The 20,444-nt window shown below is 48.5% G+C and overlaps 1 protein-coding gene across 1 annotated transcript; it reads left to right on the top strand.

The window, feature by feature from the left end:
• Nucleotides 1–4,733: 4,733 nt before the first annotated feature.
• Nucleotides 4,734–19,487, top strand: LOC105479671 (ribosomal protein L22). Its single transcript, XM_011737798.3, has 4 exons — nucleotides 4,734–4,834; nucleotides 6,662–6,766; nucleotides 11,430–11,554; nucleotides 18,886–19,487. The coding sequence occupies exons 1-4, from the start codon at nucleotides 4,823–4,825 to the stop codon at nucleotides 19,028–19,030; spliced, it is 387 nt and encodes a 128-aa protein (XP_011736100.1). The 5' UTR covers nucleotides 4,734–4,822; the 3' UTR covers nucleotides 19,031–19,487.
• The last annotated feature ends 957 nt before the right edge of the window (nucleotides 19,488–20,444 follow it).

Consider the following 20,444-nt stretch of genomic DNA (forward strand, 5'->3'; position numbering starts at 1 on the left):
CAGCCTCCCGAGTAGCTGGGACTACAGGGGCCCGCCACCTCGCCCGGCTAGTTTTTTGTATTTTTAGTAGAGCCGGGGTTTCACCATGTTAGCCAGGATGGTCTCGATCTCCTGACCTTGTGATCCGCCCGTCTCGGCCTCCCAAAGTGCTGGGATTACAGGCTTGAGCCACCGCGCCCGGCCTAACTTCTTTTTTTTTTTTGAGACGGAGTCTCGCTCTGTCGCCCAGGCTGGAGTGCAGTGGCGCGATCTCGGGCTCACTGCAAGCTCTGCCTCCCAGGTTCATGTCATTCTCCTGGCTCAGCCTCCCGAGTAGCTGGGACTAGAGGCGCCCGCCACTACGCCCGGCTAATTTTGTTGGTATTTTTATAGAAACGGGGTTTCACCGTGTTAGCCGGGATGTTCTCCATCTCCTGACCTCGTGATCCAGCTGCCTCTGAACCCAGCCCTTTATTTATTTTATTTTTTTTCTGTATTTTTAGTAGAAAAATAAAAAGTACAATGTGCTGCACACATTGGGGATTTTGCCTTGTTGCCCAGGCTGGTCTCCAACTCCTGGGTTCAAGCACTCTGCCTGCCTTGGCCTCCCAAAGTGCTGGGATTACAGGCGTGAGCCACTGTGCCTGGCCTAAGCTGTTTAATTTATATTAACTCATTTAATCTGGACAACACTCTTATGATGCATTAGTTTCCCAGTAGGAGTTGAGTGCTTCGTTCATCCATTCATTCATGTCTGTATCTGTTCAACTAGTATTTATGGAGCATCTACCATGGGCACGTAGAAGGGAATACACCAGCCAAGGTTAATCAAGTACACAAATAAACAAATAATGACAGGCTGCATTAAATGCTTGGAAGAAAATCATAAGGATGATAGGCCGGGTGCCGTGGCTCATACCTGTAATCCCAGCTTTGGGAGCCCGAGGTGGGTGGATCACCCTGAGGTCAGGAGTTCGAGACCAGCCTGGCCAACATGGTGAAACCCCATCCCTACTAAACATACAAAAATTAGCCAGGCGCGGTGGCTCATGCCTGTTATCCCAGCACTTTAGGAGACCGAGGCAGGTGGATCACGAGATCAGGAGTTCGAGACCAGCCTGGCTAGCATGGTGAAACCCTGTCTCTACTAAAAATACAAAAAATTAGCCAGGTGTGGTGGCACGCACCTGGAGTCCCAGCTATTCGGGAGGCTGAGGCAGGAGAATTACTTGAACCTGGCAGGTGGAGGTTGCAGTGAGCCAAGATCGCGCCATTGCACTCCAGCCTGAGTGAGAATGAGACCTCTGTGTCAAAAAACAAACAAACAAACAAACAAACAAACAAAAAAGCTGGGTGTAGCGGTGCATGCCTGTAATCCCAGCTACTCTTGCGAGGCTGAGGCAGGAGAATCGAGATGGCACCACTGCACTCCTGCCTGGGTGACAGAGCGAGATTCCACCTAAAAAATTAAATAAATAAATAAGGATGATACGATGGAGGGCAGCTGGGAGGGGCTTGAGCTGAGGACCACACTAGGTAACCACGAACAGAGAGGGGGAACTGAGCTTGAGACCCCCCAGAGGATAAGAAATTAAGAAAACCGGGAAGGCTGGGCATAGTGGCTCACACCCGTAATCCTAGCACTTTGGGAGGCCAGCGTGGGTGAATCTCTTGAGCCCAGGAGTTCGAGACCAACTTGGGCAACATAGCAAGACTCCCCCTATCTATAAAAAATACTAAAACTTAGCTGGGCATGGTGGCTCCCACTTGTAGTCCCAGCTACTTGAGAGGCTGAGGTGGAAGGATCGCTTGAGCCAGGCGGTTGACGCTGCAGTGAGCTGTCACTGCACCTCTGCAGTCCCACCTTAGGTGACAGAGTAAGACCCTGTCTGAAAAGAAAAACAAACAAAAAAAGAAAAGCTGGGAAAAGTTCCAAGCAGAGGCAAGAACAAGTGCAAAGCCCCAGAAATGGGAAGACATTTAGAGACTAGAAGATCAATGTGGTTGCAGATGAAAGAGCTCAGGGTGGGGAGTGGGACTCAACATGGGATGGGAGTGAGGATGGAGGATGGGGGTGAGGCTGGAGAGGTGGGGGCAGGGCAGGGAGTGTGGGGTGAGGGATGAGGGTTGGAGTGTGGGGAGGTGGGGGTGAGGGTGAAGAGGTGAGAATGGGCTCATGGGGGTGAGGGTGATCTACGGGACACTAGTCTAGAGATGCCAAGGATGCCACTGGCTGCACTTGTGGGGAGTCCAGGGAGGGCTAGAGGCTGCACACATTGGCATGGGGAGTCATATTTAAAGGGAAGAGCATGGGTCTTGTCTAAAGATCAAGAGTAGATAAGGATGAAAGGAGGCTGTGATGGCTCCCACCTGTAATCCTAGCGCTTTGGGAAGCTGAGGCAGAAGGATTGCTTTAGCCCAGGAGTTCTAGATCAGCCTGGGCAACATAGCCATAGTGAGACACCAACTCTCTACAAAACAAAACAAAATAAAACAAAACAAAGAAAATGAAACATGCAGCTGGGCGTGGTGGTGCACACCTGTGGTCCCAGCTACTCAGGAGGCTGAGGTGGGATAGCTGGAGCCTAGGATGTCAAGGTTTCAGTGAGCCATGTTCGCACCACTGCACTCCAGCCTGGGCAACAGAGTGAGCCTGTTTCAAAAAAAAAAAAAAAAAAAGGGCTGGGCGCGGTGGCTCACGCCTGTAATCCCAGCACTTTGGGAGGCCGAGACGGGCGGATCACGAGGTCAGGAGATCGACACCATCCTGGCTAACACGGTGAAACCCTGTCTCTACTAAAAAAATACAAAAAACTAGCCAGGCGAGGTGGCAGGCACCTATAGTCCCAGCTACTCGGGATGCTGAGGCAGGAGAATGGCATAAACCCGGGAGGCGGAGCTTGCAGTGAGCTGAGATCCAGCCACTGCACTCCAGCCTGGGCGACAGAGCAAGACTCCGTCTCAAAAAAAAAAAAAAAAAAAAAAGAAAGAAAAAGGAAAGAACAATAAAAGTCAACTGCTGAGAGGGAGGTTTAGGAAGGAAGGGCTGACATTATGACTGAGGTGTGAAATAGTCTTTTGGGCCAGGTGCAGTGGCTTATGCCTGTAATCCCAGCACTTTGGGAGGCCAAGGTGGGAGGATCCCAGGAGTTTGAGGCTGCAGTAAGCTATGATCACATCACTGCACTCCAGCCTGGGCGACAGAGCGAGACTCCGTCTCAAAAACAAAACAAAACAAAAAACAAAAAACACAAAACAACAACAAAAAAAGGGAAATAGTCCCTTGGGGGAGAGATTTAGGATTGTCAGTAGCCCTGAGGGCTTGCTTAGGGTCCATTATCAGCCAGGGTCCAGTCAAAAGACAACAATAGTTTTTAACTGAGATAATTTAATATAAAGGATTGTTACCTAGGTATAAAGATGTGTTTAGGTAACTGACGGGGTATAATACCAACAGTAGCAACTGCAGGAAGTAGCTGCCCCTCGTAGGGTGGTATTAGTAAAATGTAGATGCCTGAGGAGGGGGACGGGGAGGTGAAACCAGACATCTGAGGAGAGGGTGCTGCTTCGCTAGGGCTGGTGTCTCTGAGGAGAAGAAAACAAGGCTGATTCTGCACATGTTGGAATAAGTGCAGACTGGATTCCACTGCTGCTTCCAAATGTTCCAACTGCCACCTCCAGGATAAAGAAGCAAGAGTGGGTGACACCAGACAGGATAGGAACAAGCAGGAAGCAAAGCCCCCTATTGATAGAGCCAAACCAGGATCAGCTGGAAAGCAGAAGTGTTTGCAGGGGCCCAGCCTGGGCATTGTAGAGCCAAAAACAACACGTGGCTTTGGAGCTTGGTCAACCGGCCCCAGAGGCCTGAGTTGAAAGCTAGACCCATCAGCACAGTGTCTCCTCCAGTGACTGGACTTTTGCTAGGTGAGTACACTGAAGCCAGGTAAAGAGAGTGGAGAGTGTGTGCCACTGAGTGATTGACAATTCAGGATCCTGGAATATAATTCCATGAGGACGCAGGGGGTGAGTGGGTGCAAAGTAGCCCAGTTCAAGGGACCTGCGGGCCTGGGGATGAGGACCTTTGCTTCTCCACATGCGGTCCATGGACTCACAGCATCAGCGTCGTCTGAGAGCTTGTGAGAAATGCAGAATTTCAGGCCACTGAGACCGCTGGAATTGGAATCTGCATTTTCCAGATCTCCCGGTGGTCCTCAACTACATATTGGTTTGGGATGGGAAACTAGAAGGCTTGGGCTAGGAAACTAGGGGGTGGTGATCAGCGGGTGGGCGGCTTGGCGGCAGCAAGAAGGACAGGCGCTGAGAGACAGCCCCTGGGCATGAACTTCCAAACTGGGGCTTTTTAAGTAGGAGGAAGCCATGGTGGTCTGGCATTGGGACCTCTGAACGAAATTTCCCTGTGGCCAGAAGGAATTTCCCCACTTCCTCAAGTTAGTAGATTCGATTCCCATCCCACTAGCTGGTAATTTACAGTATAGTGAATTTCCTTATTTCTTTTTTCTTCCCAAGACTTTCAAAAAGTAAAGCCAATCCCTTTATTTGTTTTTGGGCTCGTCCAGTCTGGCTTCCCCCCTACGATCATTCGCAGTGGGACAGCCCGCCCGGCCTCCTTCCTTCCCCCGAAACCCTCCAGGCCTGGGAGAGGACGCGTTTTGCATTCAGGGAAAACCAATCGCTCCCCTATCGTACATAACCAAGAGAAATGGTGGCGGACGAGGGGCGTGGTAAAGCGATTAGTGCGGCCTGGACCCTGCGTGCCTTGCGCGCTGCGGGCTCTTTGCGTCTGCGTAGTTCGCTCACCTCCCTTTCTAACTCCGCTGCGGCCATGGCTCCAGTGGTTAGTATGGCTCCGCGTGAGGCCTCTGCTCCAGGGGAGGCACGTGGGCCTCGCCGAGCCCGGCATCTACCCAGGCTTGCTGGGGACGGCGCCCTGCAGCGTCCTGCTGGGGTGGGCTGGCAGGTCGACCGGAGCGGGCCAGAGCCCCTGCCGATCCCAGCACGTTGTAGGCGGAGGAGGCCGCGGCCCGAGGCCCGTGAGGGAGATCCGGGAGGTTTCGGAGGCCGGGGCTCGGGCTCGGGCCCCAGCTAGGGGCCAGCGGGGAGCTGGAGCCTAGAGACTGCGGGCTGGGCCGGCCACTGGTTCTTGGACCCCGGCCCGGGGCCTGATTACCTGGGTGGAGGGCGAGGAAGAAGAACGGGACCTGCTACCCTGGGGAGCCGCGCATTCGGAAGTGCACGGCCAAGACTCAGGGACGAATCCGCGGAAGGGCGGCTTGGTCGGCCTGCTTTCGGAGAGGAGGCCCGGATTTGAGGAGCTTTTTAGAGTCCCCAGAGGAAATTAGTTTATCAGGGCGCACTGCACAGACTCGAACGGGTGCTACGGGTGGTGTAGGGCGAAGGCTCTCATTCCATTCTCCTGTAGCTAGGCTGGGACTGGGCTGTGCGGCGCCCTCCTAGGTTATTTGAGAAAGTTGTTTTTCCATGTTCTATGTCCCAAGATCCTACTTTTTCTCTTTTGTTGGGACTCCCTGGTTAACATTTCCGATTCTTCTGCTCTTTCTGTCTGGTTGGGCTTTTAAATGCATTTTGGTTTAAAACCTTGATGGAAAAGTATCAAGCCCATTGTGGGTAGGTCTCTTGATTGATTGTGTATGTTCGGAATAGATCTTAAAGCATCCCTCTTAGATTGTTACTGGGAAGAGACGTAAAAAAATAAATCAGTGATTTTTGTAGTGGCCAAATGTTTGAAAAGTTGATCCAGTTAACACAAGTTTTAGATGAAGTTCTTTTAAACATAAAGGAAGGAAGGTAAGATGTGTTCTTGGAAAGGTCTATTTAGTTCTGCAAAGCTTTTAAACGTGAAAGTACAGGTTGGTACGATGCACAAGTGCGTTAATGGTGTCAAGTTTGTAGAGGGATGAGATTAACACAAGCCTCTTCATAAGTGAAGAAACTGGAACCTTGTAGGATGTGCTTTGCCGGGTGGTTTGGAAGTACTAATGCATAGACTAAATGCATCAAAATGTCAGAAGTTCTTGACGGTAGTGTTGTAATAAGATTCTAGGTTTTAGCCTTAACCTTGTCCGAGCTGGAGTGGACAGGCAGCTAGAATACTTTGCAACTCCCTTCATGAAAAGGTGGATGAGACAGGATGAAGGGAGATGAACTAAGATGTATCAGGACCGTACTCTGAACATGTAGGAGAAGGATTGATTTCACATGAAAATTGTGGGTATGCAAGGCATTTTGTATGCCTGTACTCTAATTCTGGAAAAAAATAAAATAGTATTTTTTGAAATTGTATCTGGGAATGTTCGGGCAAATAAAAGGAAATGTTCATTTCATTGTGGTTCATAAAGTAAGAGACCTTCATGCCTGTACAGATTGGGGAGACTGGAAAGTTTGAGTGGGTCAAGAGTGCTAGAATGATTTTCCCTTCAAAAGCGCATGACCCCAGGCCCCAAACTTGTAGAGCAGCATCTGCCCTCATTACACTTCTGGCACTCAGGCAGTGATGCCTCTTGGCCCTCTTGCAAAGGGAGCACAGCTCCATGAGTTTTGTATTTGTATGGACTTTTATACCTACGACATTTCTGGTTCTGTTAATCTCGTTTTTCTGACTGGTTGAATCTTCATCTCTGTTATCATTTGTGTGTTTTCTTAGAAAAAACTTGTGGCGAAGGGGGGCAAAAAAAAGAAGCAGGTTCTGAAGTTCACTCTTGATTGCACCCACCCTGTAGAAGATGGAATCATGGATGCTGCCAATTTTGTAAGTTACATCCTTACTGCCACTCAGGTGGTGACGAACATTTTGAGATAGTGTTGAGAAAACCTACTGGGGTACATTTCTGTTTTCAGGCTTATAGGCAGCTTCACAGGTCTGGCTGTATCATTTCACCCTGGGAATGTGGGCAGATTACTTGTTTGTTTCCAAGTCTTGCTTCCTCTTGTGTGTGCAACAGTTGTGAGGAGTGAAAGGAGATGGACTTAGAATAAGCAAGAAGGACTCTAGCACAGAGGTGTTGGAGGACTATCTTGTTTTTCTCCTTTAGTTTCCACAAATGATTTTACTTAAAAGTTACCAAGAAACAGGCCAGGCGTGGTGGCTCACGCCTATAATCCCAACACTTTGGGAGGCCGAGGTGGGCAGATCATGAGGTCAGGAGTTCGAGAGCAGTCTGGCCAACATAGTGAAACCCCGTCTCTACTAAATATACAAAAAATTAGCTGGGTGTGGTGGTGTGCACCTGTAATCCCAGCTACTCGGGAGGCTCCTGTAGGAGAATTGCGTGAATATGGGAGGTGGAGAGCACCATTGCACTCCATCTCGGGAGATAGTGCGAGACTCCTTCTCAAAGACAAAAAAAAAAGTTACTGAGAAACAGACAAATTTCATCGGGTCCATGGCATCCCCCTTGCTCTTTGGTGTGTTTAAGCATAAGTGAGGGACCCTGATCCTAACTGTGGGCTGCCTCTGTCCTGGGTCTCACTGCTTAGATGTGGAGCTTTGGACAGGTGGCAGCAGTTCCCGAAGCTTTCTATGATATGAAGCATCTGAGCTTTGGTATTTAAAGTATCCTGCTTGCTAAATTGTAATTGGAGCTTTTTTTGTTTTTTCCCTCACATCTTGCTCTGGGCTGATTTTTTGCCCCTGTGTTTAGCCCATTCCCCAATATTCCTCTATCTTATTGCAATCTAGAAATATGAAGTAATCCCTCTGCCACATTGGACTCAGCAGTTTGGTTTTGACATTTTATTCTTTTCCTCTAATAGCCATGTTTGGGAGGTTCAGATTTGTGTGCAGAAGTCTCCAAATTTGCATTCGCTCTAAATTCTCCAGACGGTTGAACTATTGCCAGGATCAGTATCATTACAACAAAAATAATTTTTAAACACAAAATAATTGTGGTCACAAATTATCCAGAATGGAATTTGGGTAATCTCTTAGTTTATTGCCTTTATGTAGATGTTGTTTGTATCTGTGTCCTTCAAGAAATCCCTTATTTCCTTAGTTCTTTCTCTATCCAGTGACTTCTGGCTTTTCTCTGTGGCCTCCTCTTTCTCAACTTTGGTGTCTTCCAGTTTGGTATTCACATGGTGGCCCTGTTCTGGCATTATTCCTGCCTTCCTCTGAGCCATTCCCTCAGCCCACTCATCTGTTTGTGTGATTGTCTTTCCTTCTGGAAGCCTCCTTAGGATAGAAAACTTAAGTCATTTATGAGTCTTGAGATGCAGAATTCAAGATTTCTGACCTAATCACTCTGTGCCCCATCTCTGGTTAACGTATACTGTTTATTTTATTTATTTGATTTGTTTTTTGATACCAAGTTTTGCTCTTGTTGCCCAGGCTGGAGTGCAATGGCGTAATCTCGGCTCACTGCAGTCTCCGTTTCCCGGGTTCAAGCCATTCTGGTGTCTCAGCCTCCCGAGTAGCTGGGATTACAGGCGCCTGCCACCACGCCTGGCTAATTTTTGTATTAGTAGAGATGGGGTTTCTCCATGTTGGTCAGGCTAGTCTTGAACCCCCGACTTTAGGTGATCGACCCGCTTTGGCCTCCCAAAGTGCTGGGATTACAGGCGTGAGCCACCGCGCCTGGCCATTTTATTTTATTTTTATTTATTTATTTTTGAGACAGAATCTCACTCTGTTGCCCGGGCTGGAGTGCAGTGGCATGATCTTGACTCACTGCAACTTCCACCTCCCAGGTTTAAGTGATTCTCTTTCCCAGCCTCCCGAGTAGCTGGGATTACAGGCGTGCGCCACCATGCCCAACTAATTTGTGTATTTTTGTGGTAGAGATGGCGCTTTGCCATGTTGGCCAGGCTGGTCTCGAACTCCTGACCTCAGGTGATTTGCCTACCTTGGCCTCTCAAAGTGTTTGGATTACAAGCATGAACCGCTGTGCCCAGCCACATTTTTTTTTTTTTTTTTTTTTAAAGGAGTCTTGCTATTTGTCACCCAGGCTGGAGTGCAGTGGCGTGATCTTGGCTCACTGCAAGCTCTGCCTCTCGGGTTCACACTATTCTCCTGCCTCAGCCTCCCGAGTAGCTGGGACTACAGGCATCTGTCACCATGCCCGGCTAATTTTTTGTGTTTTTAGTAGAGATGGAGTTTCACTGTATTAGCCAGGATGATCTCGATCTCCTGACCTTGTGATCCGCCTGCCTTGGCCTCCCAAAGTGCTAGGATTACAGGCGTGAACCACCGCGCCCAGCCCCAAATTTTTATTTATTTATTTATTTTGAGACTTTATTTATTTTGAGACTTATTTTGAGATTTTATTTATTTATTTATTTATTTATTTTGAGATTTATTTATTTTGAGTCTCGCTCTGTTGCCCAGGCTGGAATGCAGTGGCGCGATCTCGACTCACTGCAAGCTCCGCCTCCTGGGTTCACACCCTTCTCCTGCCTCAACCTCCCGAGTAGCTGGGACTACAGGCGCCCACCGCCATGCCCGGCTAATTTTCTGTATTTTTAGTAGAGATGGGGTTTCACAGTGTTAGCCAGGATGGTGTCGATCTCCTGACCTCGTGATCCGCCCACCTCGGCATCCCAAATTTTTATTTTTTGAGAAAGGGTCTGTTGTCCAGGCTGGAGGGCAGTAGCATGATCCTGGCTCACTGCAGCCTCAACCTCATAGGCCCAAGTGATCCTTCCACCTCAGCCTCTGGAATAGCTGGGACCACAGGCATGCACCACCATACTGAGCTAATTTTTAAATTCTTTTATAGAAAAAGGATCTTCCAACTAAGTTGCCCAGGCTTGTCTTGAACTTGAGGGCTCAAGCGATCTTCCTGCCTTGGCTTCCCAACGTGCCGGGTTTACAGGCATGAGCTACTGCACCCAGCCAGTTAACATACTTTGTACTGGAGTTTTTCAATAGAAAATTATAGGAATTTTGAGCTGAAAGGGACTTCATGTCATTGCAATAGCAAGAAAACAACTAAAAAGGTCCTTTTTGGGCAAAGCTTTCTGAAGCACAGCAAGGAGGTGAAAGTCTTGCTGGGGCCCACATGGGAGTTTGCAGAGAATGTCTCAGGCTCCTGAGTGACTGCTGCTTCTGCTGTACCACACATGGCCCTGGACCAGGTCTAGAATTGTTGCGGTCACTATGTCTTTGCTCTTTCTACTAGGTTGAAGGCTTATTTTCGGATAGTGCTGTGAACAGTGTTTTATACACCTTAGATTCAGAAGTTGCTTTTAGCTTTGGTTGCATGTACCTTGTAAAAGTTTGTTTTATTTGTGTATTTTTTGAGACAGGGTCTCTCTGTCCCCCAGGCTGGAGTGCAGTGGCGTGATCTCGGCTCATGGCAACCTCCGCCTCCTGGGCTCAAGCAATCCTCCTGCCTCAGCCTCCTGAGTAGCTGGGACTACAGGTGCATGCCACCACACCTGGCTAATATTTGTATTTTTTGTGGAGATAGGGTTTTGCCATGTTGCCTAGCCTGGTCTCAAATTCCTGAGCTCAGGTGATCCACCCACCTCAGCCTCCCAAAGTGCTGGGATTACAGGCTTATCTCATAAAAATTTGGCCTTGGGTTTCCTGTCTACTCTTGTGTTGCCCACTAAGCCTTTCATGGAGAGGCATAGTTGACCTTGTGTGGAAGAAGTCAAATATGTTTACAGTGGGATGTCACCTCATAGTATGTATGTAAATGGGATTTGTTACCATTTTTTAAAAAGACTGAACATTTAAGAAACAGATATTAGGGCCAGGCGTGGTGGCTCACACCTGTAATCCCAACGCTTTGGGAGACCGTGGTGGAAGGATCGCTCGAGCCCAGGAGTTTGAGACCAACCTGGGCATCATAAAGAGACCCCTTCTCTTAAAAAAAAAATGAAGCCAGGCGCAGTGGCTCACGCTTGTAATCCCAGCACTTTGGGAGGCAGAGGTGGACGGATCACCTGAAGTTGGGAGTTTGAGACCAGCGTGACCAACATGGAGAAACCCAGTCTCTACTAAAAATACAAAATTAGCTGGGCGTGGTGGCAAATGCCTGTAATCCCAACTACTCAGGAGGCTGAGCAGGAGGATTGCTTGAGCCCAGGAGGCGGAGGTTGCCATGAGCCGAGATTGTGTCATTGCACTCCAGCTTGGGCAACTAGAGCTAACCTCCATCTCAAAAAAAAAAGATTATAACATTAGCTGGGGCCAGGTGGGATAGCTCATGCCTGTAATCCTAGCACTTCGAGAGGCTGAGGTGGGAGGATCACTTGAGTCTGGGAGGTGGAGACTTGAGCCTGGGAGATTGAGAGTGGAGTGAGCTGTGATTGGGCGGCTGCATTCCTGCCTGGGCGACAGAGTGAGACTGTCTCCAAAACCAAAACAAGAAACGATGTTAGTTCAGTGTTGGGAGACAAAAAAATAAAATATTCTGTTAAGACAGATGAACCTGTCACTTCATGGGTCAATTTAATGATTTCTACAGGAGCAGTTTTTGCAAGAAAGGATCAAAGTGAACGGAAAAGCTGGGAACCTTGGTGGAGGGGTGGTGACCATCGAAAGGAGCAAGAGCAAGATCACCGTGACATCTGAGGTGCCTTTCTCCAAAAGGTACGGGAGGGAAGTGTGTGTGGCCTGCGTGTACCCTGTGCTCAGCCCGCCTTTTCCCTGCACGGGAGTGGGGGCACCCGCAGAGTGATTGGCTTGCATCTGTTAATTTCTGGAACTATGCCCAGTGCAGGAGGCAGTGGATGAATGCTATTATGGTCGTTAACAATAGTCAACTTTTGATTTTGTCTTTCACAGGCTAAAGTTTTTTTTTTTTTTGTGCTGGAGTCTCACTCCGTTGCCCAGGCTGTTGTGCAGCGGCGCGCTCTCGTTTCACTGCAACCTCTGCCACCTGGGTTCAAGCAGTTGTCCTGCCTCAGCCTCCTGAGTAGCTGAGATTACAGGCACCTGCCACCACGCCCAGCTAATTTTTGTATTTTTAGTAGAGACTGGGGTTTCACCATGTTGGCCAGGCTGCTCTCAAACTCCTCCCCTCAAGTGATCCACCTACCTTGGCCTCCCAAAGTGCTGGGATTACAGGCCTGAGCCACCATGCCCGGCCAGGCTAAATTATTTTAAACAGTAAGGTACTCAGACTTGCTTACAAGACTGTTTTCTCAAAAATATTCTTGGCTGGGCACAGTGGCTTATGCTTGTAATCCCAGCACTTTGGGAGGCTGATACAGGATGATTGCTTGAGCCCAGGAGTTTGAGACCAGCCTGGGCAACATAGTGAGACCTCCGTCTCTACAAGAGTTAAAATTAGCTGGGCATGGTGACATGTGCCTGTAGTCCAGCCACTTGGGGGGCTGAAGTGGGAGGATGGCTTGAGTCCAGGAGGTCAGGGTTGTAATGAGCTGTGATTGTGCCACTGCAGGTCAGCTTGGGTGACAGAGTGAGACCCTACTTCAAAAAAAAAAAATTGCTTCCTGTTTCCAGATCACAATAAGAACTTACCTTTTGTTTTTGAAATCGAGGCTTGCTCTGTTGCCCAGGTTGGAGTGCAATGGCGCCATCTTGGCTCACTGCAACCTCTGCCTCCCGGGTTCAAGCGATTCTCCTGCCTCAGCCTCCCGAGTTTTTGGAATTGCAGGCGTGTGCCACCATGCCCAGTTAATTTTTTGTATTTTTAGTAGCGACAGGGTTTCGCCGTGTTGGCCAGGCTGGTCTGGAACTCTTAACCTCAGGTGATTTGCCTGCCTTGGCCTCCCAAAGTGCAGGGATTATAGGCATGAGCCACCGCACCTGCCCCACACCCGGCTAATTCTTGTATTTCCTTTTTTTTGAGACAGAGTCTCACTCTGTCGCCCAGGCTGGAGTGCAATGGCGCGATCTCAGCTCACTGCAACCTCCGGCTCCCAGGTTCAGGCAATTCTCTTGCCTCTGCCTCCTGCGTAGCTGGGATTACCGGCACCTGCCACCACACCTGGCTAATTTTTTTTGTTTTTTAGTAGAGACAGGGTTTCACCATCTTGGCCAGGCTGGTCTCGAACTCCTGACTTCGTAATCCACCTGCTTTGGCCTCCCAAAGTGCTGGAATTACAGGCATGAGCCACCGTGCCTGACCTAATTCTTGTATTTTTAGTAGATACGGGGTTTCGCCGTGTTTGCCAGACTGGTCTTGAACTCCTGACCTCAGGTGAACCACCATGCCCGGCCAAGAGCTTTCCTTTTGAATTCCAGTTGCTTCCCTTGTAAGTGCTACTTTGGCACTGAACAAGGAATCTGAAGACCTCAATTTAGACCTAGTCCACTCTAGTTAATTCCTGGAGGCCCATTTTCTTTCATTTCAAAATGGAGGCATTAATTTGCTGGTTCCCTCGAATGTTATGTGTTGGTTTTTGAGGATGAGGTTAAAATACTTTACCAGTTGCTGAAGAATTGGATATGCTTATACTCAGCTCCTAGCCTGGGGCTGTGGCCTGTTAGGAGCTTTTAATCATACTAAATCCGAGCACTTTGGGAGGCCGAGGTTGGAAGATCACCTGAGGTTGGGAGTTCGAGACCAGCCTGACCAACATGGAGAAACCCCGTCTCTACTAAAAATACAAAATTAGCTGGGCGTGGTGGTGCATGCCTGTAATCTCAGCTACTCGGGAGGCTGAGGCAGGAGAATTGCTTGAACCAGGGAGGCGGAGGTTGTGGTGAGCTGAGATTGCACCATTGCACTCCAGCCTGGGCAACAAGAGCAAAACTCTGTCTCAAAAAAAAAAACAAAACAAAAAACAACATACTAAATCAAGTTGTGGGAAATTTTAAGGTATGTTAGTACAAATTGGTTGTAGTTAATGCTTTTATTTTTAGCTATGTCAGTGAAGAAATGACTTTGAAGCTTCAGTGAAGTCCTCACAGTCTGCCTGGGAAGCAGTGAGAGTGGGGCTTCCGGGGGGTGCAAAGCCTCCGTCTGGTCTGCTGGGCCGTAGCAGAGCCCTTGGGGAAGATTCTGTACCTTTCTGTGACCTGTTTATCAGGGTGAGAGTGTCTCCTGGCATGCGTCACTTCCATTTTCGCAAATTTTCCTTTCTTTATCCAGTAGAGAAGGGAAGGTGTCTTAGTCATCTGTCACAGCTTTCTTTTCTTTTTTTTTTTGAGACGGAGTCTCGCTCTGTCGCCCAGGCTGGAGTGCAGTGGCCGGATCTCAGCTCACTGCAAGCTCCGCCTCCCGGGTTCACGCCATTCTCCTGCCTCAGCCTCCCGAGTAGCTGGGACTACAGGCGCCAACCACCTCGCCCGGCTAGTTTTTTGTATTTTTTAGTAGAGACGGGGTTTCACTGTGTTAGCCAGGATGGTCTCGATCTCCTGACCTCGTGATCCGCCCGTCTCAACTTTCTTTTCTTGATGATAACAGTTTATTTTCCTGAAAGGTTCAAGGTGTCCCGAATCTAGAACTTTTTTGGTTTCTGAATTTGTACGGGGTTTTTATTTGTTTATTTTTTTGAAAAGGAGTTTTGATCTTGTCTAGGCTGGAGTGCAACGGTGCAATCTCAGCTCACTGAAACCTCTGCCTCCCAGGTTCAAGCAATTCTCCTGCCTCAGCCTCTCAAGTAACTGGGATTATAGGCGCCCTCCATGACGCCCGGCTAATGTTTTGTATTTTAAGTAGGGGGGGGGGTTTCATTATGTTGGCCAGGCTGGTCTGGAACTCCTGACCTCAGGTGATCCACCTGCCTTGGCCTCCCAAAGTGCTGGGATTACAGGCGTGAAGGCACTGTGCCCAGCCTGTACAGGGTTTTTTTTGGTTTGTTTTTTGTTTTTTAAACCTGATTTTTTTCCCCCAGTGTTCTATTAGGGATTTTTTTTTCCCTTTTTTTTAGATAGGGTCTTACTCTGTTGCCCAGGCTGGAGAGCAGTGGGGCAATCATAGCTCACTCTAGCCCTCGTCTCCTGGCTCAAAACAGTCCTGCCTCAGCCTCCCAAATAGCTGGGACTACACGAGTGCCCCTCCATGCCCGACTGTATCAGGAAAAATTTAAACCACCTGAAATTTTGAATTAAACAACCTCATCTGAATACAATATGGTGGAAATAATTGACAAAAGTATACTTTTTGGATGGAATGACCAAATTGATTTATCTTTGTGTAGGGAAAAGTGGACAGTTGAATTGAGATCTTCACACTTTGTGGTGATTGCTTTGTTGGTGTGGAGATTGCTTTGTTGGTGTGGCAATTGTTGGTGTGGAGATTGCTTTGTTGGTGTGGAGATTGCTTTGTTGGTGTGGAGCACTGTAACAGTGCTCCTTTTTTGGAGATGGTGAGTCTGTTGGTTCATGACATTTGGGTCCCTGTTAATATGCCGGGTCCCTGTTAATATGCCAGGGATCCAGGTTGGGCACGGTGGCTCACGCCTGCAATCCCAGCACTTTGGGAGGCCGAGGCAGGTGGATCACCTGAGGTCTGGAGTTTCAGACCAGCCTGATCAACATGGAGAAACCCCATCTCTACTAAAAATACAAAAATTAGCTGGGTGTGGTAGCACGCACCTGAAATCCCAGCTACTCGGGAGGCTGAGGCAGGAGAATCGCTTGAACCCAGGAGGCGGAGGTTGTGGTGAGCCAAGATCGTGCCATTGCACTCCAGCCTGGGCAACAAGAGCGAAATTCTGTCTCAAAAAAAATAAAAATAAAAAATATGCCAGGGATCTATCTGAGCATTCCATGTAGTCCTTGCTATGGTCTGAAGAGATGGTTAGCACCAGGGGTCCCCTTTCACTGTGGGAAAAACAGCTTGGTTAGATTAATTGGCTCTGCCGTGGGTTTGTGTGTTGTGAAATTCCCTCTTTATGGCTTGGGAAGATTCGGAATAGCCTCAGGGCCATGTAAGCAAGCCGGTGAGAGAGGTGCCAAGATTGTGGTGCACTTCATCTTTTTTATTTTATTTTATTTTATTTTATTTTATTTTATTTTATTTTATTTTTTTTGAGACAGTCTCGCTCTGTCACCCAGGCTGGAGTGCAGTGGCCGGATCTCAGCTCACTGCAAGCTCCACCTCCCGGGTTTACGCCATTCTCCTGCCTCAGCCTCCCAAGTAGCTGGGACTACAGGCGCCCGCCACCTCGCCCGGCTAGTTTTTTGTATTTTTTAGTAAAGACGGGGTTTCACCGTGTTAGCCAGGATGGTCTTGATCTCCTGACCTCGTGATCCGCCCGTCTCGGCCTCCCAAAGTGCTGGGATTACAGGCTTGAGCCACCGCGCCCGGCCATTATTTTATTTATTTATTTATTTATTTTTTTTGAGACGGAGTCTCGCTGTGTCGCCCAGGCTGGAGTGCAGTGGCGCGATCTCAGCTCACTGCAAGCTCCGCCTCCCGGGTTTACGCCATTCTCCTGCCTCAGCCTCCGAGTAGCTGGGACTACAGGCGCCCGCCACCACGCCCAGCTAGTTTTTTGTATTTTTAGTAGAGACGGGGTTTCACCATGTTAGCCAGGATGGTCTCAATCTGCTGACTTCGTGATCCACCCGCCTCGGCCTCCCAAAGTACTGGGATTACAGGCTTGAGCCACCGCGCCCGGCCCATTATTTTTTTTTAAATTAAAAAAAAAAAAATGTTGTGCAGGGACAGGGTCTTGCCATGTTGCCCAGGCTGATCTCGAACTTGTAGGTTCAAGGGATCCTCTCACCTTGGCCTCACAAAGTGTTGGGATTACAGGCATGAGCCACCGCACCCAGCCCTTAGGTCATCTTTATGTAGTTAGGGTGTTGGGCACAAAAGCCAGTTGTTGCCTTTCCATAAAGAATGAGTGTTTCGGCCGGGCGCGGTGGCTCACGCCCGTAATCCCAGCACTTTGGGAGGCTGAGGTGAGACCAGCCTGGCCAACATGGCAAAACCCCTGTCTCTACTGAAATTACAAAAATTAGTTGGACATGGTGTTGTGCGCCTGTAATCCCAGCTACTTGGGAGACTGAGGCACAAGAATTGCTTGAATCCTGGAGGCAGAGGTTGCAGGGAGCCTGGGCCACAGAATGAGATTCTGTCTCAGAAAAAAAGAATGAGTTTTCTAACGATCCCGCTGCTGTGGTGAGTGTTTAGCTCTCACCCGGCTAAAGCAGCGATTGGGCAGGCCGATTGAGAGGCTTGGTGCTTTCTGGGCATGAGCGCAGTGCAGGGTGGCATTCTGTCCCTGTGTGTTTGGTGGTGAGCAGGAGCGAGTGTGCGCACAGCCCTAAGAAGCAGTCCTCATCGTCCAAACAACCTCAGAAGGGGGTTTGACTCTGAGGTGATGTGTGCGCAGTGCTTACAGCTCGTTGGAAACCTACTATTTTCTCCGTAAAAAGTATTGAGGTTGCATATTTAACTGTAAAATTTCTATCATGTTATCTTTCTCCAGTGGTCACTAAAGACCATTTTATTTTTTTTAATTTTTATTTATTTATTTTTTTTGAGGCGGAGTCTGGCTCTCTTGCCTAGGCTGGAATGCAGTGGCCAGATCTCAGCTCACTGCAAGCTCCGCCTCCTGGGTTCACACCATTCTCCTGCCTCAGCCTCCCGAGTACCTGGGACTACAGGCGCCCGCTACCTCGCCCAGCTAGTTTTTTGTATTTTTTAGTAGAGACGGGGTTTCACTGTGTTAGCCAGGATGGTCTCGATCTCCTGACCTCGTGATCCGCCCGTCTCGGCCTCCCAAAGTGCTGGGATTACAGGCTTGAGCCACCGCGCCGGCCTAAAGACCATTTTATAGGTGTTTGCTGCATTTTCTTTTTTTTTTTTTTTTTTTTTTGAGACAGAGTCTTGCTCTGTCGCCCAGGCTGGAGTGCAGTGGCCGGATCTCAGCTCACTGCAAGCTCCGCCTCCCAGGTTTATGCCATTCTCCTGCCTCAGCCTCCCGAGTAGCTGGGACTACAGGCGCCCGCCACCTCGCCCGGCTAGTTTTTTGTATTTTTTAGTAGAGATGGGGTTTCACCGTGCTAGCCAGGATAGTCTCGATCTCCTGACCTTGTGATCCGCCCGTCTCGGCCTCCCAAAGTGCTGGGATTACAGGCTTGAGCCACCGCGCCCGGCCAGGTGTTTGCTGCATTTTCATGGACACCTGGTATCTGCTCTTTTTTTTTTTTTGGAGACAGTCTCCCTCTGTCGCCCAGGCTGGAGTGCAGTGGCGCCATCTTGGCTCACTGCAGCCTCTGCTTCTGTCTCCCAGGTTCAAGTGATTCTCTTGCCTCAGCCTCCTGAGTAGCTGGGACTACAGGTGCCCACCTTCACGTCTGGCTAATCTTTTGTATTTTTAGTAGAGACGGGGTTGCACTGTGTTAGCCAGGATGGTCTCCATTTCCTGACCTGCCTTGGCCTCTTGGTCTCCATCAGCCTGCCTTGGCCTCCCAAAGTGCTGTGATTACAGGCGCGAGCCAGTGCTCCTGGCCTGGTTTTTTTTTTTTTTCTTTCTTTTTTTTTTTTTTCCTTTTTGGAGGCAGTCTCGCTCTGTTACCCAGGCTGGAATGCAAGGTACAATCTCAGCTCACTGCACCCTCTGCCTCCTGGATTCAAGGGATCCGGGATCCTCATGCCTCAGCCTCCTCAGTAGCTGGGATTACAGGTGTGCACCACCACACCCGGCTAATTTTTTTATTTTTAATTTTTTTAATTTTGTAGAGATGGGGTTTCACCATGTTGGCCAGGCTGGTCTCGAACTCCTGACCTCAAGTGATCCACCTTCCTTGGCCTCCCAAAGCGCTGGGATTACAGGCCTGAGCTACTGCGCCCAGTCTACTCTCATTGTTACTGCCAATGTCGATGGCACGCGGCTGATACTCTCAGAGCCTTGGCTGGGTGTATTTGCCATTTTTGAGGCTTGGAAAACACCCTGAATTGTAGTGATTCTGAGTGCTGGGTTTTATAAACGTTAAAATGTTTTAGGATGCAAGCACCAGCTGTCTAGTGGAGTTCTCATGTCCTTTCTCTGCAGGTATTTGAAATATCTCACCAAAAAATATTTGAAGAAGAATAATCTACGTGACTGGTTGCGCGTAGTTGCTAACAGCAAAGAGAGTTACGAATTACGTTACTTCCAGATTAACCAGGACGAAGAAGAGGAGGAAGATGAGGATTAAATTTCATTTATCTGGAATATTTTGTATGAGTTCTTGAATAAAACTTGGGAACCAAAATGGTGGTTTATCCTTGTATCTCTGCAGTGTGGATTGAACAGAAAATTGGAAATCATAGTCAAAGGGCTTCTCTTGGTTCGCCACTCACTTATTTGTAACTTGACTTCTTTTTTTCTGCTTAAAAGTTTCAATTTTCGTGGTAATACCAGAGTAGAAGGAGAGGGAGACTTTACAGAACTGACAGCCATTGGGGAGGCAGATGCCGGTGTGGAGGTGTGGGCTGAAGGTAGTGACTGTTTGATTTTAAAAAGTGTGACTGTCAGTTGTATATGTTGCTTTTCTCAAACAATGATTCAGGGATACAAGTGGGCTCCTCTCGTTCATTAAAAGAAAACGTGACATCTTCTAAGATTCTCTGTGGGAAAATGACAGTGTCAATAAAATGCGGGTTTCTGGGCCATTCGTCTTACTTTCATTTTTTGATTACATATTTGACACACACAATTATGTCTGTTAATCATCTTCTTCCTAGAGAGAGAAACGGTGCTCCTTCAGCGTTGCTGCATAGTCCGTCACTCTCCATAAAGGGGTTTGGGGAATCGATTGTAAAAGTCCCAGGTTCTAAATTAACTAAATGTGTACAGAAATGAATGTGTAAGTAATGTTTCTACAAGTCTTTGCCACAAACTGTCACTTCCGTCTCCAGCAGAGGGAGCTGGAGGAATAGTGCTTCCAGATGTGGTCTCCCATGTGGGGCCCAGCGATGGCAGCCCCTGATGGCAAGAGCTCTGGAGGCTCTGGTGAAGGGGGAACACCAAGGAAAAGTGACTGGGAAGCCTCTCGTGCCAAGGATATGGGAGGTGCCCTGGAAATAGCTGCCTCATGCCACTTAGGCCATGACTGGATTTAATGTCAGAAGTTATTCTACAAACGGGTATGCTGCAGTGCAGAGGCTAGACAACTGTGAACGGGGCTCCCAAAGCTGGCAAAAGAAGATGCAATTGTTGCCGTGAGTGACTTTGAAAGCCCCTGGTGCCTTGCGGTGCCCTTCTGAAATTCGAACAGTAATGCAGAAGTGTCTGCTTTAGAATTTACGGTGTCTAAAATTCATGTTTTTAAAAGAGCTTGCCTACAGATGGTTTCCACACCCGAAATTGTGCCCTGTGAGTTGCATAGCTGGAAGTTCAATGCTCAGTCCTACCTTGGCTCCCATTAAACATTTGGTGCTCTGTGGATTGAGTTGAACGTGTTGAGGCTTTGCAATTTCACTTGTGTTAAAGGCTCTGGCATTTTTCCATTTCTATGCAAATTTCTTTGAAGCAGAATTGCTTGCATATTTCTTCTCTGCCTTCACAGAAAGCAGAGTTTCTTTCAAACTTCACTGAGGCATCAGTTGCTCTTTGGCAATGTCCCTTAC

The sequence above is a fragment of the Macaca nemestrina genome, chromosome 1, assembly GCF_043159975.1.
Source record: "Macaca nemestrina isolate mMacNem1 chromosome 1, mMacNem.hap1, whole genome shotgun sequence".
Classification (NCBI taxonomy): Eukaryota; Metazoa; Chordata; class Mammalia; order Primates; family Cercopithecidae; genus Macaca; species Macaca nemestrina.

Excerpts from the sequence above, each read along its gene's own strand:
- LOC105479671 (XM_011737798.3), top strand. Across the intron at positions 6,767-11,429 it reads TCATGGATGCTGCCAATTTT|GAGCAGTTTTTGCAAGAAAG; the intron begins GTAAGTTACATC and ends TGATTTCTACAG. Across the intron at positions 11,555-18,885 it reads GAGGTGCCTTTCTCCAAAAG|GTATTTGAAATATCTCACCA; the intron begins GTACGGGAGGGA and ends CTTTCTCTGCAG.